This window comes from Castor canadensis, chromosome X (genome assembly GCF_047511655.1).
Source record: "Castor canadensis chromosome X, mCasCan1.hap1v2, whole genome shotgun sequence".
Lineage (NCBI taxonomy): Eukaryota > Metazoa > Chordata > Mammalia > Rodentia > Castoridae > Castor > Castor canadensis.
Window position 1 is genome coordinate 86,558,193 of NC_133405.1, and position 19,454 is coordinate 86,577,646.

The window sequence follows — 19,454 nt, forward strand, 5'->3', positions numbered from 1 at the left end:
TCTCTACAACAAAATTAGAGATAAGGGCAAAATAGTTTCTGCTGGGTATTGAGGGGGGGGAGCGGGAGGGGGCGGAGTGGGTGGTAAGGGAGGGGGTGGGGGCAGGGGGGAGAAATGAACCAAGCCTTGTATGCACATATGAATAATAAAAGAAAAATGAAAAAAAAAAAAGTCATCAGGTGGAACCCTCAAAAAAAAAAAAAAAAAGAATTCTCTTATCTCCGTATCCTCAACAGCATGTTATTTTTTTTTTATAATCTCCATTCCTAGTGGAGTGAGGTGATATTACACTGTAGTTTTGATTTGCATTTCCCTGACAACCAGTAGTATTGAGCATTTTCTGTATTTTTGTTGGCCATTTGTATTTCTTTCTTTTGAAAAATGAATGTCTATTAAGATCTTTAGCCCATTTTTAAATTGGGTAGTTGTTTTGTTCTTAGTTATTCAGAAAGAAGTAATCTAGTTTGTCATCTCTCTGAGTTCCTTTGCTTTTCCTCCTTTCTCATACTGCCTTCCTTTTTATTTTTTTCCAAAGGATGAGCAGCACACTAAAAGGAGATGAAACTCAAATCACTAAATTTTGCTTCCACTCAGTAATCCTTGAGATAATGACATATCTCAACATTTGTGGGTGATTGCAGAAATTTGAAGCTATTGGTTAAAACAAAGCTTGAGTATTATACATAAATTTTAACTGTCCTCTACTACCCTAGGTTATCCATAAGTGATTTTCATTAAAAGACTTTCTCAATTTTTAGGAAAATAAAAGTGTTTAGGAAAAAAGTTTTGGGAAACAAAGTGTTTCTCAGTCAAAGTTTCCATAAAAAGTATTATACTTAGAACTCCACAGTCCCACTCACAAAAGCTCAGAACCCTCAGTACCACAGAGCAAGTTATATGAATGTATCTCAGCAACTATTGGAATCTATTATTTTTATATATGTATATTGATTTGTAGTACCCTTATTACAGTTAGAGAGTCTTTTTATAAGTTTTATTTTGTTTTTCATTTTTTTGTATTATTCCTATGTGCATACAAGGCTTGGTTCATTTCTCCCCCCTGCCCCCACCCCCTCCCTTACCACCCACTCTGCCCCCCTCCCCCCCAATACCCAGCAGAAACTATTTTGCCCTTATTTCTAATTTTGTTGTAGAGAGAGTATAAGCAATAATAGGAAGGAACAAGGGTTTTTGCTGGTTGAGATAAGGATAGCTATACAGGGCATTGACTCACATTGATTTCCTGTGCGTGGGTGTTACCTTCTAGGTTAATTCTTTTTGATCTAACCTTTTCTCTAGTACCTGTTCCCCTTTTCCTATTGGCCTCAGTTGCTTTAAGGTATCTGCTTTAGTTTCTCTGCGTTAAGGGCAACAAATGCTAGCTAGTATTTTAGGTGTCTTACCTATCCTCACCCCTTATTGTGTGCTCTCGCTTTTATCATGTGCTCATAGTCCAATCCCCTTGTTGTGTTTTCCCTTGATCTAATGTCCACATATGAGGGAGAACATATGATTTTTGGTCTTTTGGGCCAGGCTACCCTCACTCAGAATGATGTTCTCCAATTCCATCCATTTACCAGCGAATGATAACATTTCGTTCTTCTTCATGGCTGCATAGAATTCCATTGTGTATAGATACCACATTTTCTTACTCCATTCGTCAGTGGTGGGGCATCTTGGCTGTTTCCATAACTTGGCTATTCTGAATAGTGCCGCAATAAACATGGGTGTGCAGGTGCCTCTGGAGTAACCTGTGTCACAGTCTTTTGGGTATATCCCCAAGAGTGGTATTTCTGGATCAAATGGTAGATCGATGTCTAGCTTTTTAAGTAGCCGCCAAATTTTTTTCCAGAGTGGTCTTACTAGTCTACATCCCCACCAACAGTGTAAGAGGGTTCCATTTTCCCCGCATCCTCGCCAACACCTGTTGTTGGTGGTGTTGCTGATGACGGCTATTCTAACAGGGGTGAGGTGGAATCTTAGCGTGGTTTTAATTTGCATTTCCTTTATTGCTAGAGATGGTGAGCATTTTTTCATGTGTTTTCTGGCCATTTGAATTTCTTCTTTTGAGAAAGTTCTGTTTAGTTCACGTGCCCATTTCTTTATTGGTTCATTAGTTTTGGGAGAATTTAGTTTTTTAAGTTCCCTATATATTCTGGTTATCAGTCCTTTGTCTGATGTATAGTTGGCAAATATTTTCTCCCACTCTGTGGGTGTTCTTTTCAGTTTAGAGACCATTTCTTTTGATGAACAGAAGCTTTTTAGTTTTATGAGGTCCCATTTATCTATGCTATCTCTTAGTTGCTGTGCTGCTGGGGTTTCATTGAGAAAGTTCTTACCTATACCTACTAACTCCAGAGTATTTCCTGCTCTTTCTTGTATCAACTTAAGAGTCTGGGGTCTGATATTAAGATCCTTGATCAATTTTGAGTTAATCTTGGTATAGGGTGATATACATGGATCTAGTTTCAGTTTTTTGCAGACTGCTAACCAGTTTTCCCAGCAGTTTTTGTTGAAGAGGCTGCTATTTCTCCATCGTATATTTTTAGCTCCTTTGTCAAAGATAAGTTGCTTATAGTTGTGTGGCTTCATATCTGGATCTTCTATTCTGTTCCACTGGTCTTCATGTCTGTTTTTGTGCCAGTACCATGCTGTTTTTATTGTTATTGCTTTGTAATATAGTTTGAAGTCAGGTATTGTGATACCTCCTGCATTGTTCTTTTGACTGAGTATTGCCTTGGCTATTCGTGGCCTCTTGTGTTTCCATATAAATTTAACAGTAGATTTTTCAATCTCTTTAATGAATGTCATTGGAATTTTGATGGGAATTGCATTAAACATGTAGATTACTTTTGGGAGTATCGACATTTTTACTATGTTGATTCTACCAATCCATGAGCATGGGAGATCTCTCCACTTTCTATAGTCTTCCTCAATCTCTTTCTTCAGAAGTGTATAGTTTTCCTTGTAGAGGTCTTTCACATCTTTTCTTAGGTTTACACTTAGGTATTTGATTTTTTTTGAGGCTATTGTAAATGGAATTGTTTCCATACATTCTTTTTCAGTTTGCTCATTGTTAGTGTATAGAAATGCTAATGATTTTTCTATGTTGATTTTATATCCTGCTACCTTGCTATAGCTATTGATGATGTCTAGAAGCTTCTGAGTAGAGTTTTTTGGGTCTTTAAGGTGTAGGATCATGTTGTCTGCAAATAGGGATATTTTGACAGTTTCTTTACCTATTTGTATTCCTTTTATTCCTTCTTCTTGCCTAATTGCTCTGGCTAGGAATTCCAGTACTATGTTGAATAGGAGTGGAGATAGTGGGCATCCTTGTCTGGTTCCTGATTTTAGAGGGAATGGTTTCAGCTTTTCTCCATTAAGTATAATGCTGGCTGTAGGTTTGTCATATATAGCTTTTATAATGTTGAGGAACTTTCCTTCTATTCCTAGTTTTCTTAGAGCTTTTATCATGAAATGATGTTGGATCTTATCAAAGGCTTTTTCTGCGTCTATTGAGATAATCAAGTGGTTTTTGTCTTTGCTTCTGTTAATGTGGTTTATTACGTTTATTGATTTTCGTATGTTGAACCACCCCTGCATCCCTGGGATGAAGCCTACTTGGTCGTGGTGAATAATCTTTTTGATGTGTTGCTGAATTCGGTTTGCCATTATTTTGTTGAGGATTTTTGCATCAATGTTCATTAAGGAGATTGACCTATAGTTCTCCTTTTTGGAGGTGTCTTTGCCTGGTTTTGGGATAAGTGTAATACTGGCTTCATAAAATTTGTTTAGCAGTTTTCCTACCTTTTCTATTTCATGGAACAGTTTAAGGAGGGTTGGTATCAGTTCTTCTTTAAAGGTCTGATAGAATTCAGCAGAGAATCCATCAGGTCCTGGACTTTTCTTTTTGGGGAGACTCTTGATTGCTGCTTCAATTTCATTTTGTGTTATAGATCTATTCAGGTGCTTAATTTCCTCTTGGTTCAGTTTTGGATGATCATATGTATCTAGAAATCTGTCCATTTCTTTTAGATTTTCAAATTTATTTGAATATAGGTTCTCAAAGTAGTCTCTGATGATTTCCTGGACTTCCATGGTGTTTGTTGTTATCTCCCCTTTTGCATTCCTAATTCTACTAATTTGGGTTTTTTCTCTCCTCATTTTAGTCAGGTTTGCCAGGGGTCTATCGATCTTGTTTATTTTTTCAAAGAACCAACTTTTTGTTTCATTAATTCTTTGTATGGTTTTTTTGGTTTCTATTTCATTGATTTCAGCTCTTATTTTTATTATTTTTCTCCTTCTATTTGTTTTGGGATTTGCTTGTTCTTGTTTTTCTAGGAGTTTGAGATGTATCATTAGGTCATTGATTTGGAATCTTTCAGTCTTTTTAATATATGCACTCATGGCTATAAACTTTCCGCTCAAGACTGCCTTAGCTGTGTCCCATAGGTTCCGGTAGGTTGTGTTTTCATTTTCATTGACTTCTAGGAACTTTTTAATTTCCTCTTTTATTGCATCGATGATCCATTCTTCATTAAGTAATGAGTTATTTAGTTTCTAGCTGTTTGCATGTTTTTTGTCTTTACTTTTGTTGTTGAGTTCTACTTTTACTGCATTGTGGTCAGATAGTATGCTCGGTATTATTTCTATTTTGTTATATTTGCTGAGGCTTGCTTTGTGCCCTAGGATATGATCTATTTTGGAGAAGGTTCCATGGGCTGCTGAGAAGAATGTATATTGTGTAGAGGTTGGATGAAATGTTCTGTGGACATCTAGTAGGTCCATTTGATCTATTGCATATTTTAGATCTTGGATTTCTTTATTGAGTTTTTGTTTGGATGACCTATCTGTTGGTGATAATGGGGTGTTAAAGTCTCCCACAACCACTGTGTTGGCATTTATATATGCTTTTAGGTCTTTCAGGGTATGTTTGATGAAATTGGGTGCATTGACATTGGGTGCGTACAGATTGATGATTATTATTTCCTTTTGGTCTATTTCCCCTTTTATTAGTATGGAATGTCCTTCTTTATCTCATTTGATCAATGTAGGTTTGAAGTCTCCTTTGTCAGAGATAAGTATTGCTACTCCTGCCTGTTTTCGGGGGCCATTGGCTTGGTAAATCTTCTTCCAGCCTTTCATCCTAAGCCTATGCTTATTTCTGTCGGTGAGATGAGTCTCCTGTAAGCAACAAATTATTGGATCTTCTTTTTTAATCCATTTTGTCAAACGGTGTCTTTTGATGGGTGAATTAAGTCCATTAACATTAAGTGTTAGTACTGATAGGTACGTGGTGTTTCCTGTCATTTAGTTGTCTTAGTTGTTTGAAGGTTTGATTGTGTGTACCTAACTTGATGTTACTCTCTACTGTCTTGCTTTTTCTTATCCTGTGGTTTGGTGCTGCCTGCCTTTTCATGGTTAAGTTGGGTGTCACTTTCTGTGTGCAGGATCCCTTGCAGAATCTTTTGTAATGGTGGCTTTGTGGTCACATATTGTTTTAGTTTCTGCTTATCATGGAAGACTTTTATTGCTCCATCTATTTTGAATGATAGCTTTGCTGGGTAGAGTATCCTGGGGTTGAAGTTATTTTCATTCGGTGCCCGGAAGATCTCACCCCACGCTCTTCTTGCTTTTAATGTTTCTGTTGAGAAGTCTGCTGTAATTTTGATGGGTTTACCTTTGTATGTTACTTGTTTTTTCTCTCTTACAGCCTTCAATATTCTTTCCTTAGTTTCTGAACTTGTTGTTTTAATGATGATATGTCGTGGAGTAGTTCTATTTTGATCTGGTCTGTTTGGTGTCCTGGAGGCCTCTTGCATCTGTATGGGAATATCTTTCTCTAGATTTGGGAAATTTTCCATTATTATTTTGTTGAATATATTATGCATTCCCTTCGCTTGTACCTCTTCTCTTTCTTCAATGCCCATGATTCTCAGGTTTGGTCTTTTGATGGAGTCAGTGAGTTCTTGCATTTTCTTTTCACATGTCTTGAGTTGTTTAATTAATAGTTCTTCAGTTTTTCCTTTAATTACCATTTCATCTTCAAGTTCTGAGATTCTGTCTTCTGTTTGTTCTATTCTGCTGGATTGGCCTTCCGTTTTGTTTTGCAGTTCTGTTTTGTTCTTTTTTCTGAGGTTTTCCATATCCTGGCAGTTTTCCACTTTAATGTTGTCTATTTTTGTCCTGAGTTCATTTATCCGTTTATTCATTGTGTTCTCTCTTTCACTTTGGTGTTTATACAGTGCTTCTATGGTTTCCTTTATTTCTTCTTTTGCTTTTTCAAATTCTCTATTTTTGTTGTCTTGGAATTTCTTGAGTGTCTCCTGTACATTTTGGTTGACCCTATCCAGTATCATCTCTATAAAATTCTCATTGAGTACTTGTAGTATGTCTTCTTTTAAATTATTCTTGTGGGCTTCATTGGGTACTTTGGCATAGTTTATCTTCATTTTGTTGGAGTCTGGATCTGAGTTTCTGTTCTCTTCATTCCCCTCTGGTTCCTGTACTAATTTTTTGTTGTGGGGAAACTGGTTTCCCTGTTTTTTCTGTCTTCCCATCATTGTCTTTGGTGTTGTTACTGTCCCTGTACTGTGTGCAATTAAGTATTTTCTAGCTTGTAATAATAACAATGGTACTATTTAGAATGGAAGGGTGAGCTGAGATGGAAAGCAAGAAGTTAAAGAAAAGGGGAAAACAAATATACAGACAAGAGGGAGAAAGCAGAACAAGGTATCAGACAAGAGAGTTTCAAAGGTATAAACAGAGAGTGTTAGTGTACTAATCGACAGTAAGCTGAACAGACATTAGAGAGACAGAGAGAGGATTGAATATCAAAGATAAAAAAATAAAAAATAAGTAAATGAAAGAAATATCTATATATAAAAATGAATTAAAATAAAATGGGAAATAGAAAATTAAAAAAAAAAAACCAAAAAACTTCCAAGTTTATATGCAATGCAGTTTCAGTCTTAATAATTTGGGTGTCCGTCTCAATCTCCAGTCCTGGAGTTGGTGCCTCAGATGTTGTTCTGTAGTTGTCTCATCAAAGGGGATGCATAAAGTAGAACAAAACTACACACTGACACACACACACACACACACCAAAAAAAAAAAGCCCCACCAAGTGTCCCCAGTTCAAATGCAATACAGTTTCAGTAAGTTTTTTGGCTTGCAGGTGTAATTCGGTTGTTCTCTCATCAAAGGTAGGGAGAAAAAGAAAAAAAAGCATCTGGAGACAGTTCTGAGAGTGGTATCTGCAACTGTGGCTTGCCTGCCTGCTGCTCTCAGCCTGTAGCTGGCGTCGTTATTTATGCAGATCTCTGGGGTGAGCTAGCACTCACCTGGTCCCACAGGCTTTGTTTGCTCAGAGTTCTCCTGTGCGGGAGCCTCTGCTACAGGCTTTCCCCTTTCCAAGCACTGGGAAAGGTGACACTGCCCCCGTGTTGTCAGGCCTGCGTGTTTATTTACAGTTCTTGTGGGAGGTGGGTCTTCCCCCCTCTCCTCTGAAGTTTTCCTCCCACTGCCACTTTCAGCAGCTTTCCTGCTCCTGCTTACTGGGCGGTGCTGCTGCTCCTGCCGGCCGCCATGTTTATTTACAGTTCACGTGGGAAGTGGGTCTTCCCTCCTCTCCTGTGGAGTTTTCCTCCCTCCTCCACTCTCACAAGCTTCCCAGCTCCTGGTTGCTGGGCGCACGCCCCGCTCCTGCCAGAGGCTCTCCGGCCTGCCTGGCTTGTTTATTTACAGTCCTGGGAAGGGTTCCCTTCCCCCAATCTTCAGCGCTCAGGGTGCCCCACCCTCTTTCCAGCGTGTCTTAATTGTTCTTATTGCTTATTACTCAGTTTCTCTTTTTTTCCCTGGGTGGAGGTCAGTCTGTCCAGGGGGCTATGCTGCTCTGGCCCAGGCTTGTCTGTGGGAGAACCGTGGTACCACGAAGCTCACCTGGTCCGCGTCTGCCCAAGCCGCATGGGCACTGGCCACTGGCGGCCCTGGGGGCCCTCCTCCTTTCTCTGTTTAACGTGAAGTGGAGATTCTCTGCGCTGGCTGGAGGTGTGGAGGGGTCAAAGTTATGCCTTTTCTCAGTGATTATGCCTGCAAAGTGTGTCTCCAGCGTCTCTCCAAGATTTCACTATAGGAGGGTCGCTTTCTGCTTCCTATCTGTAGCCGCCATCTTGGAATCCCCGTTTTTATAAGTTTTATATAAACAAAGTAAAATAAGGTATTGAGGTCTCAGTTGCAAAGTTTGAAATTAGGCCATTTAAATGCACCAATTTAGTATGTTGTGGTCACCAAATATTTTGAATGTCACTTACACATTGTGATGATTTGCAACTCTGCTATCAGAGTTTAGTCTATTAACTTTGTTTTTATACTTTCACTTTGTTTTTGTTCTTTTTGTTAGATGGTTTCCGAAAGGTGATTGCAATGGATAGTGGAAGGTCTAGCCAGGATAAAGTACCTATGGAATTTCAGCATCCACTCTTCAAAAGGGGAGAAGCCTGCCTTCTGGGAGACATCAAGCGCAAGGTAGAGGTCTGGCGGGGTGGCTCAAGTGGCAGAGTGCCTGGCTAGAAAGCATGAGGCCCTAAGTTCAAACCCTGGTACTTCCAAAAAAAAATAATAAAGCAAGGTAGGAGACGGACCATTTTCCATACCATTTTGGGTGGTAGCCAGTCTTACCTTGATCTAATAAGCATTTTATGGTTTTCTAAGTCTTAGAGTCAAATTACTGAAATTTGCTAACTGTATACTCATTTACTATGTACTTTTCCTCATTCTCTAGAAAGATGACCTTTAGATATCAATTTATCCAAAAACTTACTATCACTTTTCCTGAACTATTGTATTGCCTTTGTATCTCTTTACAATGCATATGGGAATATAACATTTTAGGAAGTAGGCAGAAGAGATTAGGATAAATTATTTTAAATTTTCTTAATGAGCAAAATGCTGCTACTTAACACCCAGAGTTGCTTACAAGTCAAAGCAGAATATATAATAGTAACAGTTTTTTGCTTATGAGAAGTCTATGTATGTTGCTGCTTCAACCTTATATATATATAGATAATGACTGTGTACTAGAAGTTCAAGACTAAAAGCAAATCCAGGAAGACTTAGACTATCACTTAAACTAGTGAATCTCAGTGCATGATTTTTGAACCCCTAGAGATATTGAGACATTTTTGGGGACACCTGTGAGGTCAAAACTGTTTTCATAATAATACCAAGCTATTTTTTTGGGTTTTTTTCTCATTCTTTATTCTATCACAAGTACAGTGGAATATCCTAAGGATATGTATGTCTGATTACATCATCATTCTAATGTTAATATTTAGTGCTTATATTATGGCAACTTTTGAAGAAATTAATATTTAAAATTTTATCAGTTTCAAATTCTAATATGATAAATATTGATAGATATAGCCTATATAAACAAACTTTCTTTGGATTTGAAAAATTAAAGAGTATACTGGGGTCCTAAAACTAAGGAACCACTGGAATAGACCAAATTTGGCTCACATGGCACTCTTTTCATAACACCAAAACATGGCCTTCATTTTAGTTGTGACCTTGGAATGACCTTTTCCATTGAGGTAGAAGGATGAAGGACAAAGCTAAACTAAGGTGAATCAGAATCTAATCCCATAGGAAAAAAAGTCCCACAGATATCTCTTGTTTTCTGAGCACTTTATCTTCTTGGTGTCATTCAGAGTAATATTTAATTTGAGTATAAATAATATTCAATTAAGTTTGAGTAATTTTAATTTGAATTTAACCAAGCATCGTAATTTTTATATCCCATTCATTAGTGCAAGTGACAGTCTTGGTATATTAAAAGAGATACCATATTTTTGTTTTAATTTCTTATGGAAGAAAGCAAACTTCAAATGCTTTTTTCTGCTATTGTGCTGGCTTGATAGCTTTTGAGTTCAGTGGTTTTATGCATGTTTGGGAAATGATACATACCATCCACAGAGGAGATGACCAGGTTATGGCTAAACAGATGACAATCCATTTCTTCATTATCACAAAATCAAAAGAGGTATCTGGTTTACTGCAAATGTAATCACACCCTCTTCTGAATCCTGATAAAATTTATTATCTGTTCTGCTCTTTTGCCATTTATTACATACTGATTTTCATAGATAGTTATTATGTTTAAATATCTAATCTTCTCTCCTGATCTATTAATTACACAAGGGATGTTTCACGGTTCAGCTCATTTCTCAGACACCCTTATAGCAGGTAAAAACATGTTCTGTTCAAAATTGTCACTTTTCAACTTGACGCACCTACAGTCTATAGTTCCTTGCTTGCTAAAACCCAGTGTTATTCACAGAAATGGCATGATGTAAAGCTTCAATGTAGAGTAGTTTATAATGTGATGTGTTGCTTTATTCTGTTAAAGTTTTATTATTCTCTTATCTGGGTTAAATGTTTGAATAAAAAACTTATTGTTTATACTGTTAAAGTCTGGATGAATGATACTTCTATTAAACACAGTGGTAATGCATCTTACAGACAATACTCAAACAGTACAGATCCAGATCATTTGAGGGAGGAGAGGGTGGGGGTGGGGGCAGGGGCAGGGGAGAGAAATGACCCAAACAATGTACGCACATGTGAATAAATGAATAATAATAAAAAGCCTATTCAGTCACCACCTGTCAAAATAATAGCAACACTGTTATTGTAGACATTATTCTTCATTAAACTGTACAAGCCAAGCATGGTGCTTCATTTTATAAAACATCTAGTTCAACATGCTCATATCCAGCAGACTTAAAATGAATCTGCAGTCTACTTTCAATTGTTTTTGACAATTAACCACATTGTGTATTATCCACGAGATAAAAGCTCTTCCCCAACTCTGCTTATAGGCACTCCCAAGAGGATAAAGCTGGGTAATGGTCAGAGCTCAAGTCTAAACAAGATGAGATGTGTGTATGAAGATGCATTTCCAAATTAATGTACTTCCTGTGTGTGTCAAAGTCACATATATATATATTTTTTAGGTTTTCTGTCTTATTACAGCTTCTGGTATACATATTTTATTCTCTGTAGGATATTTTCTTTCTTTTTGGATAGAAACTCTGTTATACTCATCTGTGTACAGTCTCTTTTTTGTTATAATATTTTTGAGGTAGGGCCCTACTATATAGCCCAGGTTAGCCTCAAACTTGTGATTCCCCTGCCTCAGTCTCTGGAGTACTAGAATTATAGGAATGTGCTACCATGGCCAGCTGTACCGTTCTTAATGTGCAAATTTTACTCAAAAATAAATGCTGAATTTAGAAAACATTTATTGCATTTCTACTGTGTATAAGATACTGTTCCAGGAATCAGGGAGAAGGATGGCCAGAGATTATATTTCTAATCTTCTAGAACCTTTCAAATTAGCAGAAGAGATGATAATGTATATAATAACTGTAACATGAGGCATACTTTGTTTAGTGCTATCATAGAGATACATTTGTAGAATTTAATCTACTGTTTTAGATTAATCATTCCTTTTTTCCCTTCCATTAGTGCTCATTATAATGTAGAGTTGATGGCACGAGAAATTTCTAACCAGTTCAACTATACTCTGTTTCCACTTTAGGTGCCAACAGTAAAAACTGAGGATGTCAGAATTTACACTGATAAATTGCAGAGAATGCTGACAGAAACACAAGAGTTAAGAAACAAGCAGAGCAACATGGATGCCAAATTTGCAGAACTGAAAAAGTGGGTGCTAATCAAGAGTTCTAGTGCCTGTTGCCAAGGTTTTAAGGTTGATTGCTTCTGAGCTGAGAAACTGACCTCTTTTTTTCCACAGTACTTTAGTGAGGTTTCTTTTAAGTAAAATCACAGCACTGAATCAAATACTTAATGTTGGACAATTGTTAATGTTCCAGTTCCTCAGGTTATATAACTCTGCCTGACTAGCAAACCACTGTAAAAATCAGAAGTAAAATTATTAGTATTCAAAACAACCATGCAGGTATGAGTGACATAGAAGATAGCAGTTTACATTTCACACTAGAAAAAAAAAAAACAAAAAGATGTTAAATACATATATGTATTCTGTTTAAGTACTCTGACCTACATTTCTGTTTTATTTATATATTCTTTCTTTGGCCTTTTTAAAAGTTTTGTCTATGAAATGGATATTTTTATTTTTCAATGCTTTGTAAGGAATCACAGTGTGGAATATAGCATGCAATGTCTCTATCATTAAGGTCTTTACTCAGGTAATAGTGTTGAAAGGCAAAATTTAAATGGTTAAATACTTGTACAATAATGCCTCTGAGAGAAAATGATAAGCCACTTTTTACCTTAGAGGAGATATGTGTGAATATGTTCCAGCAAATGTTCTTCAGTATTCAAATTAAACTTGAATTTCTCTGCAAATCTTTCAGTGAAGTGCAAATGTACCTTTAATTTCATGATTCTACCATTTGCACTTGTCTTAGTAAATTAAACTTTTCACAACCAGAAAATGAACAGAGAAGAGAGGAAGTGAGACAAATGCGTTTTTTCTTACCTCCTTTTCATCAACATTGAAAATAAGCCAAGATTTTCATTGACATTGACTACACATGGCATTAATTTTAGATATCAGCCTGTTGTTGAATGTTAACTGTAACATACGTATGTATCATGTGGTTGATAATGCTCCAGTGAATTCTAGCTGGTTTTATAGATAAACCAGATCTAAAACTACTGGGAAATAGTGAACTAGGTGTGAACTGAGGTTCCTTCTAGCCAAATATTTATGATATTTTCCTATTGTGGAATTTGGATTATATTACATTGCATTTAAAACTATGTATAAGAAACTTATCTTGTCTTAATGTGATGCCACATGTGTCTTGTCATATTGTTTAGTATAAGTATGGATATGTTAGGATGTAAACCCACTAGCACACAGATTTATCTGTTCTTCTAGCCTTCTATGAAGTATTTTTCTACTCTTGTGACTGTCTACTTTTTTGGGGGGGCAGGTGATGATACTGGGGTTTGAACTCAGGGCCTCACACTTGCTAGGCAGCGCTGTACTGCTTGAACCGCTCCACCAGCCCTCTACTGTGATTGGTATTAAGGAATTTAGCTTAGCATTATTTTGGATTGCAGTGATTCTCATATTCTCAATTCTATATTAAGGCATTAATTCTAATTAAGGCATTCTGCTTTTGAAAATATTAATATGTTGTTTGGGGATATAACTCAGTAGTAGAGTACTTGTCAAGCATATGTAAGGCCATAGGTTGAATCCTGAGCATTGAAAAATATTATTATTGTGATATTTGTGTGGGCCAATTAACTAAAAAGGATTGAAATTTTGAATTTTAAGCCTGAAATATTCAGGGAGGATAATAGGAGTCTAATCTTCATGAGGAACAGTGTGAATATTATTAACTCAATTCAATATTTTTGTATATGTATATTCAAAATTCTACAAAACTATTTCTGTCATGTTTCATTTGGGAAATCTGTTTATTTTGCAGGGAACATGCAGCCCTTTGGCTTGAAATGACCAAACTAAGAAAGAAGTATTGTGAGCAACAAAAGCTCTTAACACAGGTATCAGTTGTCCTTTTTTTTTTTTATTGGTGGTACCAGAGGTTGAACTCAGGGCCTTGCACTTGCTAGGCAGGCACCCTACCACTTGACCATGCCATAAGCCTTCAGTTGTCTTTTAAAAGGTTCTCAGGCTTTTTGTAAATTGCTACTGTTCTATGGCAGTTTTGGCTTAGTCATAAAGTGATTGCAATATAAAATCCTACAAAGGCCAAAAGAAAAGTATATTAAGTTTTAGTTGTGCTTACTAGAATCTCTTACAACGTTTCCTGTTTGACTGTTGATTTCCCTAATTAAGCATGATGTCTTAATTAAGATATTCTATATGATTTTTTTTTCAGATCCTTCAGTTTATCTTGGGTTTGATGAGTGGAAAACACAAAAATCGAAAAAGGTGAATTTATTGACTCCAAGTATTTTCTTAGATACAGAAGCCCTCTTTATTCTCATGTCTTAAAATTTTTCTTTTTCCGAGCTCACTCTTACTTTTTAGGTCAGAATAGCTAGCTATCCAGTGTGTATGAATTCTGTGTGTGACATTAGAATAAAAAGGATACCTACTAAAAAAGCCAAGCCATATCATCAGCTTAGTACATACCATTTTTCTTTTTGTTTTCATATTTCCAAAATAATAACAGACTAACTTGCCATGGCATGATCATGATAGTGCTGCCTCTTGGTTTTAGGTTGCTCCTTTCTATATCCTTAAGGTGGTTCCAGGGGTGCCATTGAGAACTAATGTAGGCCTACTAAGTACCAGTCATTCTTAGGCTTCTAGTCAACTCTAAAAGGTCAAATGGAACTGAATTCCTTCTCTTTTTTTGTGGGACTGGAATTTGAACTCAAGGTTTTGTGCTTGTAAAGCAGGTGTTCTTCTGCTTGAGACACACCCCTAGTCCATTTTTCTCAGGTTATTTTGGATATGGGGGTCTTGTGAACTATTTGCCTGGGCTGGCCTCAAATGGCTGTCCTTCCGATCTCAGCCTCCCAAGTAGTTAGGATTACAGGCGTGAGCCACTGGCACCTGTTTTTGTTGTTGTTTTAATAAGAAATTTCATTTTGTTTTTTATTTTGGTTATTTATGTATTTGGTGCTGGGAATTGAACTTAGGATGTTGCACATGCTAGGCACATGTTATACGACAGAGCTATACCTTCAGTCCCTGGATCCCTTCTTATACCTCCCCTGGGATTCTCCTGAAATAAATTGGAAGATACTCCACAATTCCACCTTGTTAAGGAGTCATGCGACTTCCATATAGGTTCTTTCATAAGAAATTAGCCCAGCCGCAGATAACAAAACCATTTTACCTATGATTTTTGATATGATTAAGAGTCCTAAGCTTCATCTTAACTGGCCTTTTGCAACCTAAAATTGTAGGATTTCTGTGTAAGTCTTTAAAAGAAAGAGTATGTAATTGTAAAATATTCCCTAGTTATATGCCATCTAGTTTTACTTCAGACACAAAGTCCTATGTTATCAGCTTCAATCCTCAGACTGGATTAAGCAACTTAGAACCAATGGATAATAAGTAATGGTAATGTTTATTGACTACTTATATTGTGCTTAGTGCCTTACATGGATTGCATCATTTAATTCTCAGAAAAATCCTATTAGACAGGCTCTGATATTATCATCATTCCATAGATGAGGCAACTGATTGATGGCAAGTTTAACTATATTATTGGAAGCTACATAGATAATATATGATAAAGCCCAAATTCAAATCTGGGTAGTGGAAGTCATTGATACTAGAGCTTTGGTTTCCATTTGAGTGGGTCCTTCTTCCCAGTTTTGAATTTTTGAGTAAATTTTGATTTTAACATAATTAAAATTGGTAAAAAAAATTAAGACTACTACAAAGTACTCCCATATAACCTTTACCCAGATTCTCCAGTTTTAATATTTAAAAAATTATTAGGGCATATTAATTACATAAAATTATGGGTTTCATTGTCATAATTTCACATAAGCAAATAATGTCACCTATTATCCTCTTACCCTCCTCCTGTCCTCTTCCCTAATATTCCCCCTTCTACTTTCATATCATCTTTGTTTATTTCACATATGAAAGAATACATTTGGTACTTATTTTTCTGATTCTGGTTTATTTTGTTTTATATGATCATCTCCAGTTCCAATCCATTTTCCTGCAAACGACAGGTTTAATTCTTCTTTATAGCTGGATAATACTCCATTCTGTATAGAATGTTTTTGTTTATCCATTCATCTGTTGATGGGCACCTAGCCTGGTTCCATATGTTGACTATTTTGAATAGTGATTCTATAGACATGGATATACAGGTATTTCTAAAGTACACTGATTTTTATTTCTTTGGGTGTATATGCAGGAGTAGAATAACTGGATCCTATAGTAGTTCTATTTTTGGTTTCTGCAGGAAGTTCCATACTCGTTTTCGTATGATATGACTGCACTAAGTTACATTCCCACCAAGAATACTTAAGTGATCCTTCTTCCCTGCCCCCATATCCTTGCCAGCATTCATTGTTTTTTGTTTGTTTGTTTGTTGATTATTGCCATTCTGACTGGGGTGAAATGGAATCTCAATGTAGTTTTTACATGCATTTTCCTAATCACTAAACATGTTGGGTATTTCTTTCGTTTTTTCTTCTTCTTTTTTTTTTTTTCTTTGGTACTGGGGGTTAAACTCAGGGTCTCATATTTGATAGGCAAATGCTGTACCACTTGAACACTGTCCCCAGTCTTTTTGCATTTGTTTTGTTTCTCAGATAGGGTCTCCCACTAACTTTGCCCAGGCTGGCCTTGAACCCCAACACTCCTATCTCCACCTCCATAGTAGTTGGGATTATAGGCATTCACCACCATACTCAACAAAGATGTTGAATATTTCTTTGTGTAATTATTGGCCATTGGTATTTCTTTTGAAAAATATTTCTTCTTTTTTTGCCCTTATTGATTGGATTGTTTATTCTTTTGTACATTTTTGGTTATATATTCTGGATATTTAATATCCTGTCCAGAAAATAGCTAGCCAAGTTTTTCTTCTATTCTTTAGGCTGTCTCTTCACTCTAATTGGTTTCCTTTGCTGCACAGAAGCTTTCTAACTTGATGCAATCCCATTTGTCAATTATTGCTGTTATTTCTCAAGCTATTATTTTATTCCTTGCTTATTGTTTTCCTGGAGTCCTATTCAGGAAATCTTTGTCTGAGGCAATATCTTGAAGTGTTTCCTCTATATTTTCTTCTAGTAATTTCAAAATTTTAGGTCTAAGAGTTGATTTTTGTACACTGAGATGTAAGGATATACTTTCAATCTTTTAAACATGATATCCAGTTTTCCTAGTATCATTTGTTCAAAAGCTGAGTGGGTTTATTTCTGATTCCTAGATTGTATTCCATTGGTCAGCATGTCTGTTTTTATGCCATTACCATACTGTTTTTCTGTAGTATATTTTGAAGCCTAGAATTGTGATGCCTCTAACATTGCCTTTCACTCAGAATTGTTTTGGCTATTTGAGGTCTACTGTGCTTCCATATGAATTTTAGGATTCTTTTTCTATTTTTGTAAAGAATGTCATCGGTGTTTTGATGTATAACACATTTGGTATTTTGGCCATATTTTTGACTTTTGAACTAGATTCCCACTATGTAGTCTAGGCTGGCCTTTTAAACCGCTGATTGTCCTTCCTCCACCTGTGAGTGCTGGGATTGCAGGTGTGTGCCACTACACCCAGCTCAGTAGTATAACTATTTTAACAATATTAGTTCTTCCAACCCATGAACATGGAGGTCTTTCCACCTTTAATTTCTTTCTTCAGTGTTTTATAATTTTTCTTGTAGAGGTCTTTCAGCTCCTTGGCTAGGTTTATTCTTAAGTATTTTATCTTTTGAGGACTATTGTAAATGGGATTGTTTTCCTTATTTCTTTCTCAGCAAGTTACTTTTTAGTGTATAGAAAATCTACTGGTTTTGGTGTGTTGATTCTGTATCTTGCTACTTTGCTGAGTTTGTATATAATTTCTAAGAATTTTGGTGGAGTTTTTAGGGTCTTCTAAGTATAAAATCACATCATGTTATCAACAGGGACAATTTATTTTGGTGGGACTGTGGTTTGAACTGAGGGCTTTATGCTCACAAAGTAGGCACCCTACCACTTGAACCACATCTCCAGTCAATTTTGCACTGGTTATTTTGGAGATGGGGTCTCGCAAACTATTTTCCTTGGTTGTCCCTAAACTACCATCCTCCTATCTCAGCCTTTCAAGTAGCTAGGATTGCAAGCATAAGCCACTCATGCCTGGCTCAAACAGGTAACTTTACTCCTTCCTTTCTTATTTGTATCCCTTTTATTTCTTTCTCTTGCCTTATTGCTCTGGTTAGGAATTCAGCTACTATATTGGGAAAGATCAGAAAGAGTAAATACCATGTCTCCTTCTTGATTTTCAGAGAAATACTTCCCATTTTCCCCTCTTTAGTACAATATTGGCTATAGTTTTGTTGTATATAGTCTTTAATTATGTTAAAGTATGATCCTCCTGTAAGTGTAGGGGGTAGGGGGAAGGGGAGGGGGGTGGAGGGGAGAGATGGCCCAAACAATGTATACACATTTGAATAAATATATAAAAATGTTTTAAAGTGTGATCCTTAGTTTCTTCAGGGCTTTTATCATGGATGTTGAGTTTTATCAAAGGCTCTTCCTGCATCAGTTGAAATGATCATATAATTTTTATCTTTGATTCTATATATGTACAGTATTATGTTTATTCATGAATGTTGAATCATCCTTGCATTCCTGGAATGAAACCAATTTGATCATGGTGAATGATCTTTTTTAATATGCTGCTGAATTTAGTCTGCAAGTATTTTATTAAGGACTTTTGCATCTGTATTCAATTCAGAGAAATTGGTCGACAGCTTTTTTGTTGTTGTGTCCTTATTAGGTTTTGGTATCAGTATAATATTGGCTTCATAGAATGAGTTTGGAAGCAGTCCTTCTATTTCTATTGTTTAGAATAGTTTGAGGAGCAATGGTATTAGTTTTTCTTTAAACATCTGCTATAATTCAATAGTGAATCCATCTGGAACTGGGCTTTTCTTTGTTGGGATACTTTTTATTGCCACTTCAATCTCATTCTTTGTTATTGATCGATTCTTTTGTATCTTCTTTATTCAATTTTGGTAAGCCATATGTATCTCAAAATGTATCTGTTTCTTCTAAATCTTCCATTTTATTGTAATGTAGTCTTTATATTCCCTAATGATCTTTGGGACTTCAACTCCAATCTTAACTTATTTGGATCTTCTCTTGCTCGCTCTTTAGGTTAGGTTAGGTTGGCTAAAGGTTTGTCAATGTTGTTTATCTTTTTGAATAACTATTGTTTCATTGATCCTTAGTATTGTTCTTCTGGTCTCTAATTTACTTGTTTTTGCTCTGGTCTTTGTTTCTTTCTGCTGCTTTGGGCTTAGTTGTTTTTCTAAGACCTTGAGGTGCATCATTAGGTTATTTATTTGAGAGCTCTCTGTTTTCTAAATGTTGACACTCATAGCTATAAATTTAATTTATTCAAAGGTTTATAATCCTTACTGGAATGTTTTTGCTGATAGATACATCTTCATTACTTTGATGTTTATTTTTGATGTAATAAGATGTCCTAGCCTCAATTTGTACTTTGCCTGGTTTTTGCTTTTACTCTTTAGCTTTAGCAGGCAATATATATTTAAAATATCCAAACTATTGGGATGTCTTAATTTAAACACTCAGAAGGAAGGTAACATAAAAGGATAATATTCTAAATTGTCAATAATTCTTCTAAGATACCTCTCATTTAAATATGTTGGGTGCTGGGCTGGGGTGTAGCTCAAGTGCTAGAGCACCTGCCTAGCAAGCATGAGGCCCTGAGTTCAAAC

The 19,454-nt window shown here is 36.2% G+C and overlaps 1 protein-coding gene across 1 annotated transcript in view; it reads left to right on the top strand.

The window, feature by feature from the left end:
- The window catches only part of LOC141419468 (heat shock factor protein 3-like), a 55,228-nt gene that overhangs the window by 17,720 nt on the left and 18,054 nt on the right, over window positions 1-19,454 (top strand). The window contains exons 3-6 of the mRNA XM_074062267.1: window positions 8,402-8,526; window positions 11,603-11,727; window positions 13,491-13,566; window positions 13,905-13,957. Of these exons, the coding sequence (XP_073918368.1) occupies window positions 8,402-8,526; window positions 11,603-11,727; window positions 13,491-13,566; window positions 13,905-13,957 (379 nt within the window). The remainder of the gene's footprint in view (window positions 1-8,401; window positions 8,527-11,602; window positions 11,728-13,490; window positions 13,567-13,904; window positions 13,958-19,454) is intronic.